This window comes from Bradysia coprophila, chromosome X (genome assembly GCF_014529535.1).
Source record: "Bradysia coprophila strain Holo2 chromosome X, BU_Bcop_v1, whole genome shotgun sequence".
Classification (NCBI taxonomy): domain Eukaryota; kingdom Metazoa; phylum Arthropoda; class Insecta; order Diptera; family Sciaridae; genus Bradysia; species Bradysia coprophila.
In genome coordinates, this window is record NC_050737.1 from 4,848,860 (window position 1) to 4,866,460 (window position 17,601).

Genomic DNA, 17,601 nt, shown 5'->3' on the forward strand with positions numbered 1-17,601 from the left:
CCAAAATATTATGTTCGAAGAATTGAAAGAAAGATGGTAAACAGTGAAACTTGAACATTTTTTTTGAGAGTGTCTCTTAAATGAAGTTTTCCGATAATAACATTGCATTTTTAATTACATTCACTACGAACATTTGCGGCCCAGTTTAGTGATTAATACAATGAATGATTGAATGAGAAGCACAACATTACTGGGTATGTAATTTATTTTTGTATTTTCTTTTTGGCTGCCATTATGTTGTTGTGAGAGAATAGAAAAATTTTGCGAAATATTTACCAGATTTTCAATGTGACATGTCCCATGAATTCGATTGATAGAATGAGAAATCGCAAACTATGCATATTAACTCGTTAGTTGTATGAATGCTCAGCCAATATTTAACTAAATTATTAACGACGAAATGTTTTGGTGAAAAGAAAACACTGTCGTGTTGAGGTTAATCAATTCCGTTGAATCTTACGAATGCGCGAATTGAATTGCAGCATACGAACCAATAATATGCAATATGTAAGTTGAATGTGATTGACAAGTCACTTCAATACCGATTGATTGCTCCAAGAAATGTAATTTATTCGATCAATTAATAAAATTACTTCGTAGTAGAGGCAATCAAAACACAAAACCATCCCCTCCTCTCCTTTGGCTTTAATCTTTATAATTGACATTTCGACTCAAAAATACGATATTTTTCAGCTGTAGTTTGTAAACACTTAAATGGAGCATTAGGAACAGGTGAGAACATGAACGAACATGTACAATGGAGTAAGATTGTAAACAGGATCCTTTAAAAATTCAGATTTGACGATGAGAACTTGTTCCATTTAAGAATGTCGTGACCGCCAAGTACTTATTACTCGTGGCAAGTCAGTAAACGAAAGACAACTTATACCCACAGCTCTGCCTGGATATGCCATTTTCATAATACGATCACCAGTATGGCGCTAATTTTAGATCGATCAACAGTATTCTATTCCGAAGGCACTAATGGGTGTTGTTATCGAGACGTTCTTAAATATTAAGTTAAATAGAAGAAGAACATAATAGAACACCTGTCGCTTATTTATATGCATCTGCTTCTGATCATGAGCGAACATAATGCGGTTCTGTATGTTTGTGACCATCAGAAGCCAACAGAAAAATTTGTTTCGAATTCATGAGAATAGCCCGGGTATGTGAAGTCATTTTCTTTATGTTGATATCAATCTGACTTGATAAGTACGAAGCTACTCTACGGACTAGACTAAGCATTATTCACTTCGAATTATTTATCAAAGAATTTGGTTTTCGGAGTCAACATTGACTAGAAACCATTTCGAATGGCACAGTGATTGGTAATTGACATTGCCACAAACAGAGGAATTGTAGAATTTGATACGTTACTGATTCAAAAAAACATTCAGACGATTAATAAATGGGGGGGGGGGAAGTTCCAAAAAAAAACGTATCGCAACTTTTCAAGTCTTAACCGGTGCTATATGTTCTTCATATATGTTGAAGATGTCGAAAGAAGTGCCTAATCGTTGAAATCTACTAGTCGCGATGCAAACCAGTCCTCTCTAATTTTATACATTATTCTTGATATACCACTGTTAAACAGTTCTCTTTTCGTTTAATTACAGGCACACTAAACCTTATTCAATTGATTCGACGAAAGAAGAAAGATAAAACCATCGTTGCTGTTGTTGAAAAACTAGGTGAGTCCCGGTGATTTATGCATACAAGCCATCGCCGCTCAATACATTTCTGTTTCGTTATTAAGGTCGATCCTGCGATGTCGGCAAAAGTAGTATATGAAATCGGTCACATTGCATCGTTGAAAAGTAAAATTACACCGGAAGGTTTCACACATGACTGGGAATTGTATGTACGCGGTTGTGATGCGGCGGACATAAGTCATTACATCGACAAAGTGGTCTTCAATTTGCATGAATCATTTCCGAGACCGAAACGAGGTAAGAAATTTGCTTGCTTTCAATTTAGTGAGTCGTGTGGACCATTTTCAAACTGAATTTTCTGTTGAACAGTGTTCAAGGAGCCACCATATTCGCTGAAAGAGTCTGGCTATGCAGGATTTGTGCTGCCCATTGACATTTACTTCAAAAACCGTGACGATCCAAAGAAGGTAACCTACACTTACGATTTGAATCTGCAAAATACTGGCACCATCACCAATGTGGATAAGAAAGTCCAGGTGTTCAAGAGTCCATCGGATGATTTTCGGAGAAAGCTTCTAAAAGGCGGAGGTTTCATGGTCAACAATTTCCCGAACAATTCGGATGAGAAGTCACGAGAGCAGGACGAACGAGCTCAGTTGATCAGTAAGCCGAAGTTGGGCGGATCTGAATTAAGTGGCAAAAAATACAAATCAAAGTCCGATGAAGCCAAAGTTTCGAACACATACACCAATCTGTTCGGTCCGAGTGGAAGTAAAACTGCAGCGAAAGTTTCACCAGATGCGAAAAAAGCGTCCACATCGAGTGCTGGCGCTAAGCAACCACAAAAGTCGGAAAAGACGTCACGTGACAAGTCGGACAAGGAGAAGAAGGAAAAGAACAAACATAACAGTCCGAACAAAGAGAAAACTGATGCCAGAGAGGTTTCCCGGAAAACACATGACGACAAACACGAAAAACGTGAGGAGAAAAAGAAAGACAAATCCCATTCAAAAGAGCGTGGCCGGAGCAAGGACAAAATTTCAACTGCTAAACAGGACCCGAGTCCGAAACGAGCCACACAAAGTCCAAAACGACCGAGCCCCAGTCGAAGTGCGTCTGCATTATCCAAAACTGATGACACCCAGTCGTCAGTCAAAAGCTTTCCGAAGCAAACGGAGCCGAACGATCGACCCAGCAGTAGTGCTAAAAAACCGAAAAAGGACAAAAAGGAAAAGAATTCCGATAAGGAACGTGACCGGGAACGTGCAAAAGATCAAAAACAGAAAGAGGAACGACCGTCAAGCAAAGTCTCAGATAAAATTGATCTCAAGAAAGAAAAGGAGTCAGGGAATCGGAATCAGAAAGACAAGGCTAAAGTCAATGATGTGAAGCAGTCAAATCCAACGACAGATCAGGTCACCGAGCCGGTAACAATTACTCCGATTGAAAAGAAATCGGAAAAGGATCCGGACCGTAAGCACAAGCACAAGAAGAAGGACAAAAACAAGGACAAAGAAAAGGAGCACGCCAAGGAACGAAAAAAGGAAAAATCATCAAAGTACAAGGAAGACGTTAAAATGGCCAATACATCGCCACCAAAGAAGTCAGAACAACCTCAAGCATCACAACTACCTCAACAACAAACCAAAGTGAATCCACTTACAACATTGCTGAATGAAATTGATGAGAAGGCGTCAAGCGACTCGGATGACGACCATTCGAAGCCATCGATTAACTTTTCACAACCAATACCTGCAAAACTGATAGATAACATGCCGAAACCTGCCGACGATCCACAGCCAACGAAGTCCGAAAAACAGCTGGATAAAGCCGAAAAGCCCGCAAAACGAGCCAAAAAGGAAAAAGAAACCAAAACTTCCGACAAAGAAGACAAAAAGCGAAAACGAAAAAGCAAAGACGAAACGCCATCACCAGCATTTTCCGAGCCACCACTCAAGCAGTCAAAGAAAGAGGAAAACGGATCCCTGTCATGGCGCAATGACGTTGGTGCTAATTTCATTTCAGCCTCTCAAAATACCCCACCGCCACACCGAATCGACGCAATAAGTCGATCATCTCCACTTCCAAGTGCTCAAAAATCCACACCGTCGCGATCATCGTCGCAGCGAGCTACACCGTCACCATTATCCACGAACACAGCACACCATCAATTGTCGCCGAATTTGCAGCAACAACGGCAACAGAAAGATTACATGTCACAGTTGAAAGAATTGCAGCACAAAATTATGTCTCTGGAAGACAATAACGAACTTCAACAGGTGGTCGAAATGATCATCGAAACGGGCAACTATGAAATCACCGGCGAGAAAACGTTCGACTTTGATTTGTGCGCATTGGATCGTACGACCGTGCAACGATTGCAAACATTTTTTGCTACGTCGTCGTGTTGGTTGTAGAATGGGCGTTAGTGGAGACGCACGGGATGTTTCGATTGATTATTCGAGCGCTCGATTGTAAACCGTGCAATTCGTTTGCTGAAGAAACGAGTGAACAAGACAAAGTAGAAAAGAAATTGTTGATCGGGCGCCGGTAATTTGGAAAATCACTGAAAATAATGTCCAGTAAATTCAGCATTCAGTTCCATTCTTTCTTTCTTATTTAAACTAAATTATTATTTCGTATGGAAACAAAGCGAAACTATTAAGAATGTTGAAATTATGATAAATTTGAAATTATTATTATTCTGATGATACCTGTATGTACACTGAAGTTATACCTTTAGTAGTATTCCTTCATTATTGAAATATATTTGTAGTCAATATATGAGGGAGAAATTGAAAAATGACATTTAATGCCGTTTATTAAATAGTAAGATGTCTATAGATGTATGCTGTATTTTAGAGCGTATATAACCAGGCAAGTGAAATAAATTATTAACAGAATTTTCTTGTGAGTAAAATTTTATTGGCGGCCTTGTGCGTGAACAATTGCTATAAGAGCAGTCTCGATAGCTGCAGTTCCCAAAACAGCTATGAAGCCATTGAGAATTACGACCCTACGACGTTTGGGTTTAATAAAAACTCCAGTGTTACGAATCCTTGACGGTTGTAAGTCTTCAACTAGCCCAAATCTTAGGTAAATAACAACACTCACCGAGTAATGTCCCAGTCTAGATTCTAGAGTCGATCACACTAGTTTCATCGGTTCTTAGACTGTCAGACCACATGCACACCTGCTCCTCATGGAGCAACAAATTAAAACTTTTGTTAAATTGTTACATTTACTGATACAAACAACATTTTGTTCTGCGACTTTTATTTTTAATCCCTAACGAAACGATGGTAGTTCTTGTGTAATTCTCAGTCGTGACGTGTGGTAGATCACCGAAACTTGTGTCGCTAATATAATACACCTCTAACCAAATGTTCATTTTGGGAGTTTTAAGAGACTTTAATCCTAAGCCGAAGTTGCGGATTATGATCACACTCACCAAAATGAACATTTGGACAGAGGTGCATGTGTTATATTTTATGTGTCGATACAAAGACAAACGCGAAATACCTCTCCGAGCTGATGGATAATGTACGTTGTACCAACCAGATATAATAAAATCTATTGAACTTGGGTAAGATCAAATTTTTCCAACATTTTTTATTACAAAAAATATGAAGCGCTAAGATCAGGCGTTATTTTTAGAAATTCTAATTCCGAAAAATTGTTTTAATTTTTCATAAAATTTCGGATATTTCACAATTTTTTGGAATTAAAATTCCCAAAAAAGCCCTTCTTTGTTCGTGCATTAACTAGGAGTAACTCACTCGTCTACAACATATTCATTAAAAAAATTCTGTAGATTACTTTCTCGCGTATTTTGTATCTATTTTGAATAAAAATAACAAAAGAATCACCGCACTAGTATGTATGTGTGTCTGCATGAAAATCTAAAGAAAGAGGAAATCAAAAAAGAAAAGTGGAAGGAGGGGTGTAAACTGTGCAAATGACAGAATTTTCGTTATCTATTTCATTAAAATTGTCCAAAATTGAACAGTAAGATTAAATAATTCAGTTGAATGGTTCAACTTGTTGGATAAACATCTCTGTCGTTAAACTTGAGTGAGTTCGGTTGAAGCATCTGAATAAGTTCTGGTGAGACATTACAATTAGGACAAAAAATGTATTTCTTACGGTAAACGTATTGTCATAGAATCATTCAATCTGTTACTTCTTTTGTTTAATGTATTCATTAATGTCCTTCTTTTGTTTTACTGCTCATTTACCTAATAAAGAAACTCATCGTTTATTTATGTCGTTCTTAGCCAGAATGAGAGAAACGTCTCTGGATCGAATAACAATAATTTATCAAGATTTTGCGTAAAATAGTGGAACATTATTGTGATATTTTAAGATTGTGATATTTCACAACCCGGAAGAGACAATAGTCGTTTTCTCACCTCAGGTGCCTAACGTGAAATTTCAGGAGCCTTTGTTAAAAGAAAGGCCGATGCTAATGGCACGAGCGTGCGAATAGTGTATAATAGACTATTCGCACGCGCGTGCGATTAGTGTTTAAGAGACTATTCGCACGCGCGTGCGATTAGTGTTTAATAGACTATTCGCACGCGCCCTAATCTTTGGCTAGTCAGAAAGTATTAGAATTCTAGTTTATTTTGCATATACAATGTGTTATAGCACAGCACTGCTACTAGCATGAACAGTGTTCATTGAACACTCATTCTTCCAACGACAAAAAGCCTTCAAATTTTCAAAGATATCTATTGCTTGTGTTCAACGCACTCCAAGCTAAAGTGATCATAGTGGTCTGCTGCAGAAAGTACTCTATTTTACATGAAAATATTTATTCCGGTGTTTTTTAGTTGTGTGACGTATTGTGAAGTTTCAGTACCCTATTCAGAGTACGACTCATGCTTGAAGTGCGTTGATGTGTTGTGTGTTTTTATTTACACTCCAAATATTTCTTATTTTCATTCTAGTAGCAGAGTTGTGGTTGTAGTCGCACGTTAAAACTTTTTTTTCGAATAATTGTCCCTATGATGCAGTCACAGATGGTGCAAAGTTCGGAGCAATTCTGAAGATGTAGTATTCAGTTATATTTGGCATTACCTGAGTAGGGGGAAACCTTACGTGGTTGTCCAGAGATGCGAAATCAACGAAAAAAATGGTTCCTTCTGTAATGTTTGTCATCGCTCTAACTTGAGTAAATCGATTCAGATTTTGATAAACTATTTTGCTCCCGTTTCGTAATCGTAAAATTAGAGCTATTATAGGGGACTGGTTTTTCGCATATAAATCTTCGGAGCTATGCAACCAATGGCATCGTTAGGCACAGCTGACGAAATCTATACCTCCCCTAACAGGGGAAAAAATTGTCAATATCGGATGATGGGATCGGAAGTTAGAGTTACTTTTTTTGCTTCTATCTTGTGTAAATTTCATCTGACTAGGTGACTTTGTTTTCTTTTGTAGAAGGAATCAGTGGCTGTGTCTCGGTCATTTTGTAAAAGGAGTCACTAGATGACTTAGCTTTATTATGTAAAACGGATCAGTAATTGTGTCTCAGTCATATTGGGAAAGGAGTTACTTTTGACTTCGGTTTATTTTGTAAAGGGAATCACTAGATGACTTCGTTCTCTTTTGTAGGAGGAATCAGTGGCTGTGTCTCGGTCATTTTGTAAAAGGAGTCACTAGATGACTTCGTTTTATTTCGTAAAAGGGATCAGTAGTTGTGTCTTAGACATATTGTAAACGAAGTCACTGTTGACTTCGTTTCGTTTTGTAAAAGGAATCATTAGGTGACTTCATTGTTTTTTGTGGGGGAATCATTAGTTGTAACTCGGTCATTTTGTAAAAGGAGTCACTAGATGACTTCGTTTTATTTTGTAGAAAGGATCAGTAGTTATACCTCTGTCATTTTGTAAAAAGAATCACTAGTTGACTTCGTTTTGTTTTGTGAGCGCGTGCGATTAGTCCATTATACACTAATCGCACGCGCGTGCGAATAGTCTATTAAACACTAATCGCACGCGCGTGCGAATAGTCTATTATACACTAATCGCACGCGCGTGCCATTAGTCACTTCGTAAAAGAAAAATAGGAAATTTAATTTTTCAGGTGAATTGTGGCTTGTGTTCTCTAGGTAACTCTCTATAACAAAAACTACTTTAAAGAACACATTTTCCTAAATTTTTTCACATTTTCCCGAATGTTTCCATATTTTTCCAAATTTTCCCAAAAATATGTTTTCTTGAAAATTAAGGATATCTTGAGAAAATTCAGAAGATATGGAAATCTAGGTAAATCCAAGAAAATATAGGAAAATTAAGGATCATATGGGAAAATCTAGGTAAATGTGGGAAAATCCAAAAACATATGTGGGAAAATGTTTTCACAAAAATAGTCTCTTTTATATGTTTAGATTGTGGTTATCGGCGTCAGAGATACAAGAGTGCCAGTGTTTTTATATCGATGATAGTCACACAATAAGTAACAGCAGTAATCGCAGAAAATTTTCCACTGAAATAGTTTTTAAAGAATGCGACTTGGACGATTGATTTTAGGCAATTTCACGAGTTGCAGCCTGAACTGAACGAAGTGAGGGTTACAAGCGAATGTGCCTTAAGTCAGGCTGAAAATCCGTGAAAAGATCCAAAATTGCCTTCATTTTCGGCCCGGTCCTGTTTCATCTCATCATACTTTTGTAAAATCTTCATACAACATTAAAATCACATAAAATCAGACATAATACGTCAATCATACATTGAATCAAATCTAAAAGTTAGATTTAGAGATTAGTGAATGCAACCATAAATAAGTTTTTCGAATTACAGCAATATGACCCAATATGTTATTTACACTTACTGTCGAAGCAAAAATGGCGTCTATTGCATTTTTGCTTCGACGCCCCGCCAGTTAGTGTAAATGGAAGACAACATGACCCAAAAGACCGAAACCAAAACGTTTTGTGAGTTAAATAATTTGAGAACTATTTTTTTGTAACAAACGAGGGGTGGTTACGTGCTTGTAGATATAAAATTAGCTGTTTGTAAATTCACCATCAAAGTAATTGATGACCTTGAAACCTTGACGAAAATAGTGTCAACCAAAAATAAATTCGCGCCTTTCTCTCTAGTCTTTGCCAAAGTGAAAAAATAAATTAGTGAAATTAAGAGTAAAATTAGTCTGATAAAAACCGCAGACAGGTGGTCGTTTCGAATTTTTTTCTTCACGAAAATCTCGACCAGAAAACAGTGGACAATATAAATAAATATAAAAGAAAAATCTGACGATGTTTATAATTCGGAAAATCCAACCAACACTTAAAATATACAGAAATCTGTTTTTTTGTTTTTACACAAAAATATCTTTGTTTCGAGTTAAGTATAAATTGGAAATATTCAACAGCAACGCCACTCAGTATTCAGTCTAATGAACTATTCATCATTGGTAATTATACAAAAATAAAAAGTATTTTTTGGCGGTCCCACACATCTGTACACATCGTTTTTTGGGCGAGACAAAAAATAATTTTTAAGAAGAATATGAGAGATACTTTTAGGTGGATATCGATTGGATCCCGGAATCAGTAGCAGCATAAGTAGTTGTTTCAAAAAGCGTTCACGTTTCTTTGTGCATTCTTAATTTTTTTAATTGATGTAATTTGTAGGACGACCAAAAGCAGTCGAATGGCTTAGAAAATGTTTTTGTCTTGAAGGGAAGCTTAGAGGTGAAAAACATACTGATCGCAACCCAATGTTCTGTAATATCTAGGCACCTATTATTTGACAATGCAATTGCAATAAATGTACGAATTAAAATAAAAAAGGGCGAAATCATGAAATTCAGAAAATCTGCATAGTGCTATGAATCTACACATAATTCTAAGAAACTGGCGTAAAAGCGAAAACTTCCTTAAAACATGCCTTACTTTACAGCATTACTTTCTGATGAAATTTTAATCGCAGTACTTACGCCGAAAGTATTAAAAAAAATATCTTAGAATTCGCTAATATGGCATGTCCCCTATGTACATTTAACCATTTGCATAATAAATTCTGCTTTCCAAACAGAATTACTATAAGGGTGTGTGAAGATATTGACATTGTCCTTGCGTACATTCAAAAGTATATATTACGTCCTTGTTAAGAATTTGTTATTTTGGCAAGTGTGAGGGCTACAGGCCGAAGGCAAGGGCTACACAAGGCAAATACAATGTTGCAAACGTAAGTTAAGTTAAGCCAACTCACTCGTTTGGTTTTAAGCAACTCGCTTTGGAAATGGTTATTTTATCTCGTGTCTCTATACTTGTCAAAATAACCGTTTCCAAAGCTTGTTGCTTAAAACCACACTTGTGAGTTCGGCTCGTATCACAAAATTGATCCCTTATGTAATGAACTACCTCCGCAGCATCCAATGTAATCTACTATTAGTCACTGACCCTCTAAAAATTAGTTTTAACGCTCATGTCAGTGAAGTAATGACCCATTTTCCGGTGGCGCTGCAGTGAGTAAATTAATTCTACTCGCTGCACCCAACGGAAACTCAATTTCCCTCTGAAAAGCCCATGCCTTTTTACAAATATTTTGGTATCACAATTCATATTCTTAGAATGCTATATGTTATATAACAAACATTGCAAATTAATTTGTATTCTCCTATTAATCTTTTGCAGACCATTTCGCAATGGGTATTTCAATTATTCCCAGTGCACTTTTTTACCAACCTGGACACTATAAAGCTGAGCGTACACTTAGCGAAGTAGCCCGCGAAGGAAAATACTATCGTCATCCGGATTCAGCTAGAATTTCATATCCGTTGGTCGCCGAAAAGCCGTTGGGTTCAATTAATAAGTCCATAAATGTTGCTATTATTGGAGGCGGAGCAGCAGCTATTTCCGCCTTATATGAATTGTCTAATATAAAAGACAGCGATAAAAATATTCGCGTTACGTTATACGAATCCGATCACGATCATTTTGTACATGTCCCACCAACTTATGTTGTGAGAACAGCTGGACTGAAAGCTGGACGAGTATCGGCAGCTGTAAGCAGTGACGTACCCGTTCCCGAAAATGTTGATCATGCTGTTTATGAAATTGGTGCAATGCGATTCCCCGAAATTGCTGGCCTAATGTGGCATTATGCTAGGTGAGACCATAAAAGAGTTAGAAGTGAGAAGCATAACCAAATCAAATTTTATATTCAATTTTTTTCTACTGAATGTTATAGTATTCTGTATGGAACTGACACAAGGGTCAGCGTTTTCCCAAATCCTGGCACCGTTGCTACGGAATTATTACATGGAGATCATGTCGATAGATTTGCGAGTGGTGAATGGTTAAACAATGATTCACCTACGAAAAAGGTTGTTGAGGTTATCAGATATGGATTGGTGGGACAAAGTCAAGGTGAAAATACAAGTCTGTTCCCTATCAACGGAAAAGATCCAGCTAAAATTAGCGCCCAATTGAAAGATGGAAAAACCACTGATGAAGAACTCAAAAAGATCGACGAACAATGGAAAGTCTTCGCGAATAAATACGACAATGTAACTCTAGCATCTGCTGTTAAGCAAGTCATAACGGAGAGACTAAGTCAACTACCAGATGTACCCGGACTACACGATAATGTCCAAAAAATCAATTATTATGTGGAATTGTTCGGTACGGTCGGATTCGGAACCGGTGGTTTCAAATCCGTTTTCAACATGTCCATATTGGAAACGATGAGGTTACTTTTGTGGGACTATTCCAATGAATACATGTTACCGGTTACGGCGAATGTCGCTTTTCTTAAAAAGTTCTACGAGAAATCAATCGAAAAAAATCCCAACGTTCGAGTCGAATTAGCTCGCGTATGCGACGTTGCTCATCTTGACAAAAATCCCAATGGCAGTACCCTAGTTGTTTTCTATCGGATCGGTAAGGATGGAAAAGAAACCCCTGACCCTCAAAAAGAAGTGTACGATTACGTCCTATTAGCGACCACTCCGAGACAGACGAGTTCTATGATTAGTAGAATTGGATTTAGCAACTTTGGTGAAAGGAAAGTACCTTTGGGAGATCATGGACGCCGTCTATCGCCAGATGAATACGAAGGATTTGTACGCCCAGCGTTGATCTTGAGCGAAAATTTTGAAGCAGCGAATGCAAAACTATTTTCAGCGGTCAGTAACGTTCACATGGTGTGCTGTTCGAAAATATTTGCCTCCGTTAAAAAGGCCGACTTTGATAAGTACGCTCCAGAGTTTTCGGATAAAGGGAAAGTCAAAGCGATTGTAGCCGATTGTGGTCTAGGATCCAGCTATGTTGTTCCTACCACGATACTAAATGATAAAATGAAAATCACTAGCGAGGACTATTACAGTTTCTTAATCAGTTACGCCTGGGAAGACGATTCCAAAAAGCTCCAACATAATTTCGGCAAATACCCGCTGAATATCGAAGACACGAAGCAGGTGACAGACGCAATCATTAATCGTACGCAGCGCTACGTCACAGATCCGGTGGATAATTCTTACAAGCCCTGGTGGTTTGGAGAGGCATTGAGTAAATGTAAGCTTGAAGATCCGCTATCGTATGATTGGACAACATTCAATTCAGCCGGTGCATTTAAATTGGATAATGCGGGCGATCATTACAACAGCCATCTTCTATTCTGTTACAATAATCACGCTCTGAAACCGGCATTGAAGAATAAATTTTTCCTGGCTAACTGCAGTTACAGCCATTTGGGTGGCTGGTTGGAGGGGGCATTTATGTCCGCCGTGAATGCCGTTTGTGGATTAATTGTTGCCGCAAACGATGGCGACAAAAATGCTTTATCTGTTGAAGCACGAATAGTTGTTGACACTCTTGACAAAGTAGCGGAGAATATCGATTAGGAAATCTCCTTACCCACTCATTTATATTTTGTTATTTTTACGTTATTTTTACTAACCCTTGACTTTATGAATCCCTTAACCCCAAAAAATCTTTGTTTGCAATTGAAAAGACCAAATGGAAATATTTATTTATTTTTCAAAAAGTCCCTGGCGCCCAAAAGGTAAAAGACGGACCTGCTATGACACTTAAAATACTCTTCAAAATATTAAGTATATTCAGGCAGTTCGACACACCAGCTATTGGTGAAGTCATATTTTCAACGAATTATTTTTAGTTAGAGAAGAATTTATTCTTTGAAAATACCCTTGACCCAGATGGACACACAATTTATTGTGGAAGTTCTACTTGGTAGAAGAAAGCACAAAAGGTAAGCTGAATCCAAAACCTAGGCATAAATCGTATATGACCTGACCAAAACATTTGAGAGAGAGTATGGAAATCAATTAAACTTCAATAATGGCCACCTTCCATCGATAACGACGATAAAACTGCGTTTTTGGGGTCTTCATAGCAGTCTGACATGAATTTCCTACCTAATTTCCATCTGATGTAAATTTTCTCGTAGACTTTCAACCACTTCAAGGCCAGCAGAAGCAACTGAGGATGGCTAGATCACGCTGATACCTGAGGTCGAAACAGCGATTTGTCTTCTGCAATCAACGTGAATTGGGAAAGGGAATCTATTTGTGGTTTTCTACGTAAATTTTTGAGTTTCATTTCTGGTTTCTTGTTTCGACCGCGAGAGTTTTATGAAATAAAGATTGAGAAGGAGGATTTTGTTTTGATTTAATAAAGTTGGTGACTATAGTGTAATCCATGCCAAGGTCTGTGTTTTATTGATTCTCTGTTAGGCCTTCGTTTCTGACCGATTGTGTTAACTTATTCGTAAATGTGCCGTTTCGAACGTCGAGCATGTGCGAATAGACCGTTACCAAACCGCAACGATAAAAATATCGAACTGTTTATATGCAAAATTTTATAGTTGTGCAATTCACTTGCGATCCACGCACCAGTAAGTACAGACGTCCAGTTGTGTTTAATTATAAATTGTTTTAATTTTGAAGAATACTACTTTACGCAGTGTTTGATAACAGTTCAGTCCGTTAATCGTGATTTTCGCAATCAAAAGTTTAGATCAATTGTTGTTTTAGAAATTTCAGCAGTTAAGATTTTTGTTTCGCATTTTGGAAAAGAATCGTTTTGTGTAAGTTATTTCAATTTTGTCGCTTTATCTAAAAACGATGTTTATATACTTTGAGATTAAGGCCTAATTGTTGATGTACTGGTCTAAAGGCAATATAAAAGAGAAAAAGATTCTAGTTAAGTATGTCGTGTCGTACCGACAATTTTTGTTAAAGGTTTGAAAAATTAGATTCTACATGAATCTGTTTATTCCCTGTTTATTCTTAGTACTTTTCCCGATTGATCGACATTGTAATAGTTTTTTAAGTATCTGTTGTGGACGGTAGATTCACTTCGTTCGGGCTACAACTCGCGAAAATGCCTAAAATCTACCGTTCACAACAGATGCGTATACAACTTATCATACTGAGGGCCTAAATTAGGAGAAAAATTCCGAAATTTATGCCCAAGACATGAAAAATCGATTCCTTTTCTCCACTAATTTCAGTAGTTATTGTTCACATTTTAGAAATAGAGTTTCAGTGAAGCAGGAAATAAAGCAGGAAACGAACTTGTTTTTACCGTTATTTTTTTTTCTATTTAAAGTTTCTTTGTTCACCCTTTCTTCAATCAATTTTAAATTCAGTTGGATGAGTAACTTATGTTGCCTTTCATTGTTTTAGATTTTCGTCTCAGATTTTGTTGAACCAATATTTATCAATTTATTTTAATTTTGCATATCACTCTGCTATTTCGGTCCACTTAGTCACGAAGAAACTTTATACAATGTAAGATTACTTCCCCAATTTTTTTTTTGTTCGACCTCATCATGAAAGAATATAAAATAATTCAAAGAAAAAACAAACAATCTATCGCTTCTTAAACACACTGATGATTTAAGCGAAACTTGAGTGAATTGAAATCACATTGAGTGTCAGAAATGAATACAGTTTTAAAAACACCAAATTTTATACTTTCAAATGTTAATTATTAGTGAAAGGAAACTGGATTTGCAACTTTAACCGTTTTTGCTTACTTTAACCCACAAGTAAATGCTTCTCATAATTTCTTTTCCGTTGATTTTACAGATTATCTCGTCATGGGTATCACAATAATTCCGAATCTTGTTTTCGCCAAACCACCTCACTATAAAATTCCTCGTACACTTGCTCAAGTAGCTGTAGAAGGAAAATACTATCGTCATCCGGATTCAGCTAGAATTTCATATCCCTTGGTCACCGAAAAACCACTGGGTTCAATCAATAGGCCCATAAATGTAGCCATTATTGGTGGCGGAGCTGCAGCTCTCGCTGCCTTATATGAACTGTCTAACGTGAAAGACAGCAATAAAAATATTCGCGTCACGTTATACGAATCCGATCCAGAGCATTTCGTACATGTCCAACTAACGCGTGCTGTGAGCACGGCTGGACTGAAAGCTGGACGAGTGTCGGCAGCTGTAAGCAGTGAGGATTCCGAAAATCATGCTGTTTATGAAATTGGTGCAATGAGATTCCCCGAAATTGCTGGCTTGATGTGGCATTATGCTAGGTGAGACCATAAGTTTCAAACGTCAAGAATCCAAAATCAAATTTTAAATTCAATTTTTTCTACTTAATGCTAGTATTCTGTACGGAGCTGACACGAAGGTCGAGCTTTTCCCAAATCCTGGTACCGTTGCCACTGAATTGTTACACGGAGATCATGTCGATAGGTTTGCAAATGGTGTATGGTTAAATGATGACTCACCAACGAAGAAGGTTGTTGAGGTTATCAAAAATGGATTGGTTGGAAATGAGAGTGGTGAAAATATAAGTCTCTTCCCCATCAACGGAAAAGATCCGGCTAAAATTAGCGCCCAATTGAAAGATGGAAAAACCACCGATGAAGAACTCAAAAAGATCGACGAACAATGGAAAGTCTTCGCGAATAAATACGATAATGTAACTCTAGTATCTGCCGTTAAGCAAGTCATAACGGAGAGACTAAGTCAACTACCAGATGTACCCGGACTACGAGATAATGTCCAAAAAATCAATTATTTTGTGGAATTGTTCGGTACGGTCGGATTCGGAACCGGTGGTTTTAAATCCGTTTTCAATATGTCCATATTGGAAACGATGAGGTTACTTTTGTGGGAATACTCGAATGAATACATGTTACCGGTTGAGGCAAATGTCGCTTTCCTTAGCAAGTTCTACGAGAAATCACTCGAAAAAAATCCCAACGTTCGAGTCGAATTAGCTCGCGTATGCGATGTTGCTCATCTGGACGAAAATCCCAATGGCAGTACCCTGGTTGTTTTCTACGGTATCGGCACAGATGGAAAAGAATTCCCTGAACCCCGAAAAGAAGAATACGACTACGTCATTTTGGCCACAACACCGCGGCAAACAAGTTCAATGATTGGTAGAATCGGATTTAACAACACTGGTGGAAGGAAAGTACCTTTGGGCGATCATGGACGCTGTCTATCGCCAAGTGCATACGAAGGCACTGTACGGCCAGCATTAGTGTTAAGTCAAAAATTTGAAGCAACGAATTCGAAACTATTTTCGGCGGTCAGTAACGTTCATATGGTCTGCTGTTCGAAAATATTTGCCTCCGTTAAAAAGACCGACTTCGATAAGTACGCTCCAGAGTTTTTGAAGGAAGGGAAAGTCAAAGCCATTGTAGCCGATTGCGGTTTGGGTTCCAGCTACGTTGTTCCCAGTACCATATTAAATGAAAATATGAAAATCTCAAGCAAAGACTACTACAGTTTCCTAATCAGTTACGCCTGGGAAGACGATTCCAAAAAGCTCCAACATAATTTCGGCAAATACCCAATGAACATCAAAGATACGGAACAGGTGATCAACGCAATTGTCAATCGTACGCAACGGTACGTCAGAGATCCGGTGGATAATTCTTACAAACCCTGGTGGTTTGGTGAAGCATTGAGTAAATGTAAGCTTGAAGATCCGCTATCGTACGATTGGACAACATTCAATTCAGCCGGTGCATTTAAATTGGATAATGCGGGCGATCATTACAACAGCCATCTTCTATTCTGTTACAATAATCACGCCCTGAAACCGGCATTGAAGAATAAATTTTTCCTGGCTAACTGCAGTTTCAGTCATTTGGGTGGCTGGTTGGAGGGAGCATTTATGTCCGCCGTGAATGCCGTTTGTGGATTAATTGTTGCCGCCAACGATGGCGACAAAAACGCTCTATCTGCTGAAGCGCGAAAAGTGGTTGATACTCTCGATACTGTTGCAGAAAATATCGATTAAGAAATCACTTTTAAAGGCACTCTGCTCATCATTAATAGGAAATAGAGTTTGATGATAACATCAAGGCTGCACTTGTGTCATCTTAGCATCTCTTTGTTTTTCATACCTTCTATCCTTTAAAAGGTCTAAAAAAACATCTGAGAAGAGCTGGACCATCCAACGAAACAAAATACTCTACAATAACTTCATTTGTTACCACAAGAAATTATGCCAATAAAATGTCGAAATTTAATTTAATTGATAAGCAACAGCCCACCAACTGCGAAATAGTTATTTATGCAACATGTTTATACAATGTTTTCTGCAAAAAGCGAGAATAGTGAACTTTTGAAATGCGAACCTAACACAAAAGACTTTTTACAAGTGAAAAAATACCACCATTACGCTCTCCAAAGTGGGCTTGAAAAAGATCACTTTTCGCAGCGCAGTTGCAAAATCCAACTAATGGAAATGGAAACCTTATAGCATAAAATGAACTCAACCACCTACATAAGGTAAGACAAGATTGTACCTGACAGTAAATCTTTTTAGAAACACTTTGGCGAACATTAGAAATTATCAAATTATGATCTTCAATTGAATACTCGTAATAGACGAGTTTTACTTGGTTTAAATGAGAGTTTACTTTTTACAAAACCATGGATGGTCGTTGCTAGGTCCAAATTTATCAACCAACCGAAATACGAGC

At 37.6% G+C, this 17,601-nt stretch overlaps 2 protein-coding genes and 1 long non-coding RNA gene across 7 annotated transcripts in view; 2 read left to right on the forward strand and 1 right to left on the reverse strand.

The window, feature by feature from the left end:
• Nucleotides 1–14,226, forward strand: LOC119084834 (protein AF-9). Of its 2 annotated transcripts, XM_037194932.1 has the most exons (6): nt 1–194; nt 1,620–1,694; nt 1,760–1,952; nt 2,025–4,083; nt 7,355–7,359; nt 14,199–14,226. In XM_037194932.1, exons 3-4 carry the CDS (start codon nt 1,772–1,774, stop codon nt 4,070–4,072), a joined length of 2,229 nt encoding a protein of 742 aa, XP_037050827.1. In that variant the 5' UTR covers nt 1–194; nt 1,620–1,694; nt 1,760–1,771; the 3' UTR covers nt 4,073–4,083; nt 7,355–7,359; nt 14,199–14,226. The 2 variants fall into 2 exon arrangements, with proteins under 2 accessions (XP_037050827.1, XP_037050818.1); XM_037194923.1 differs by lacking the exons at nt 7,355–7,359; nt 14,199–14,226 and having other exon boundaries at nt 2–194; nt 2,025–4,185.
• LOC119084846 (phenylalanine 2-monooxygenase precursor-like) overlaps nt 5,647–17,601 on the forward strand; it is a 29,797-nt gene continuing 17,842 nt past the window's right edge. Inside the window, exons 1-3 of one of the 4 annotated variants that reach the window (XM_037194967.1) lie at nt 5,647–5,745; nt 10,293–10,777; nt 15,260–16,934. In XM_037194967.1, the coding sequence (XP_037050862.1) occupies nt 10,314–10,777; nt 15,260–16,913 (2,118 nt within the window). In that variant the 5' untranslated portion in view covers nt 5,647–5,745; nt 10,293–10,313 and the 3' untranslated portion in view covers nt 16,914–16,934. Of the gene's footprint in view, nt 5,763–10,292; nt 10,778–10,858; nt 12,540–15,259; nt 16,935–17,601 lie in introns of those variants that run through there. The other 3 variants (XM_037194978.1, XM_037194958.1, XM_037194987.1) reach the window with 3 other exon arrangements.
• LOC119084870 overlaps nt 12,337–17,601 on the reverse strand; it is a 13,774-nt gene continuing 8,509 nt past the window's right edge. Inside the window, exon 2 of the long non-coding RNA XR_005089155.1 lies at nt 12,337–12,520. This is a non-coding gene — a long non-coding RNA (uncharacterized LOC119084870). The remainder of the gene's footprint in view (nt 12,521–17,601) is intronic.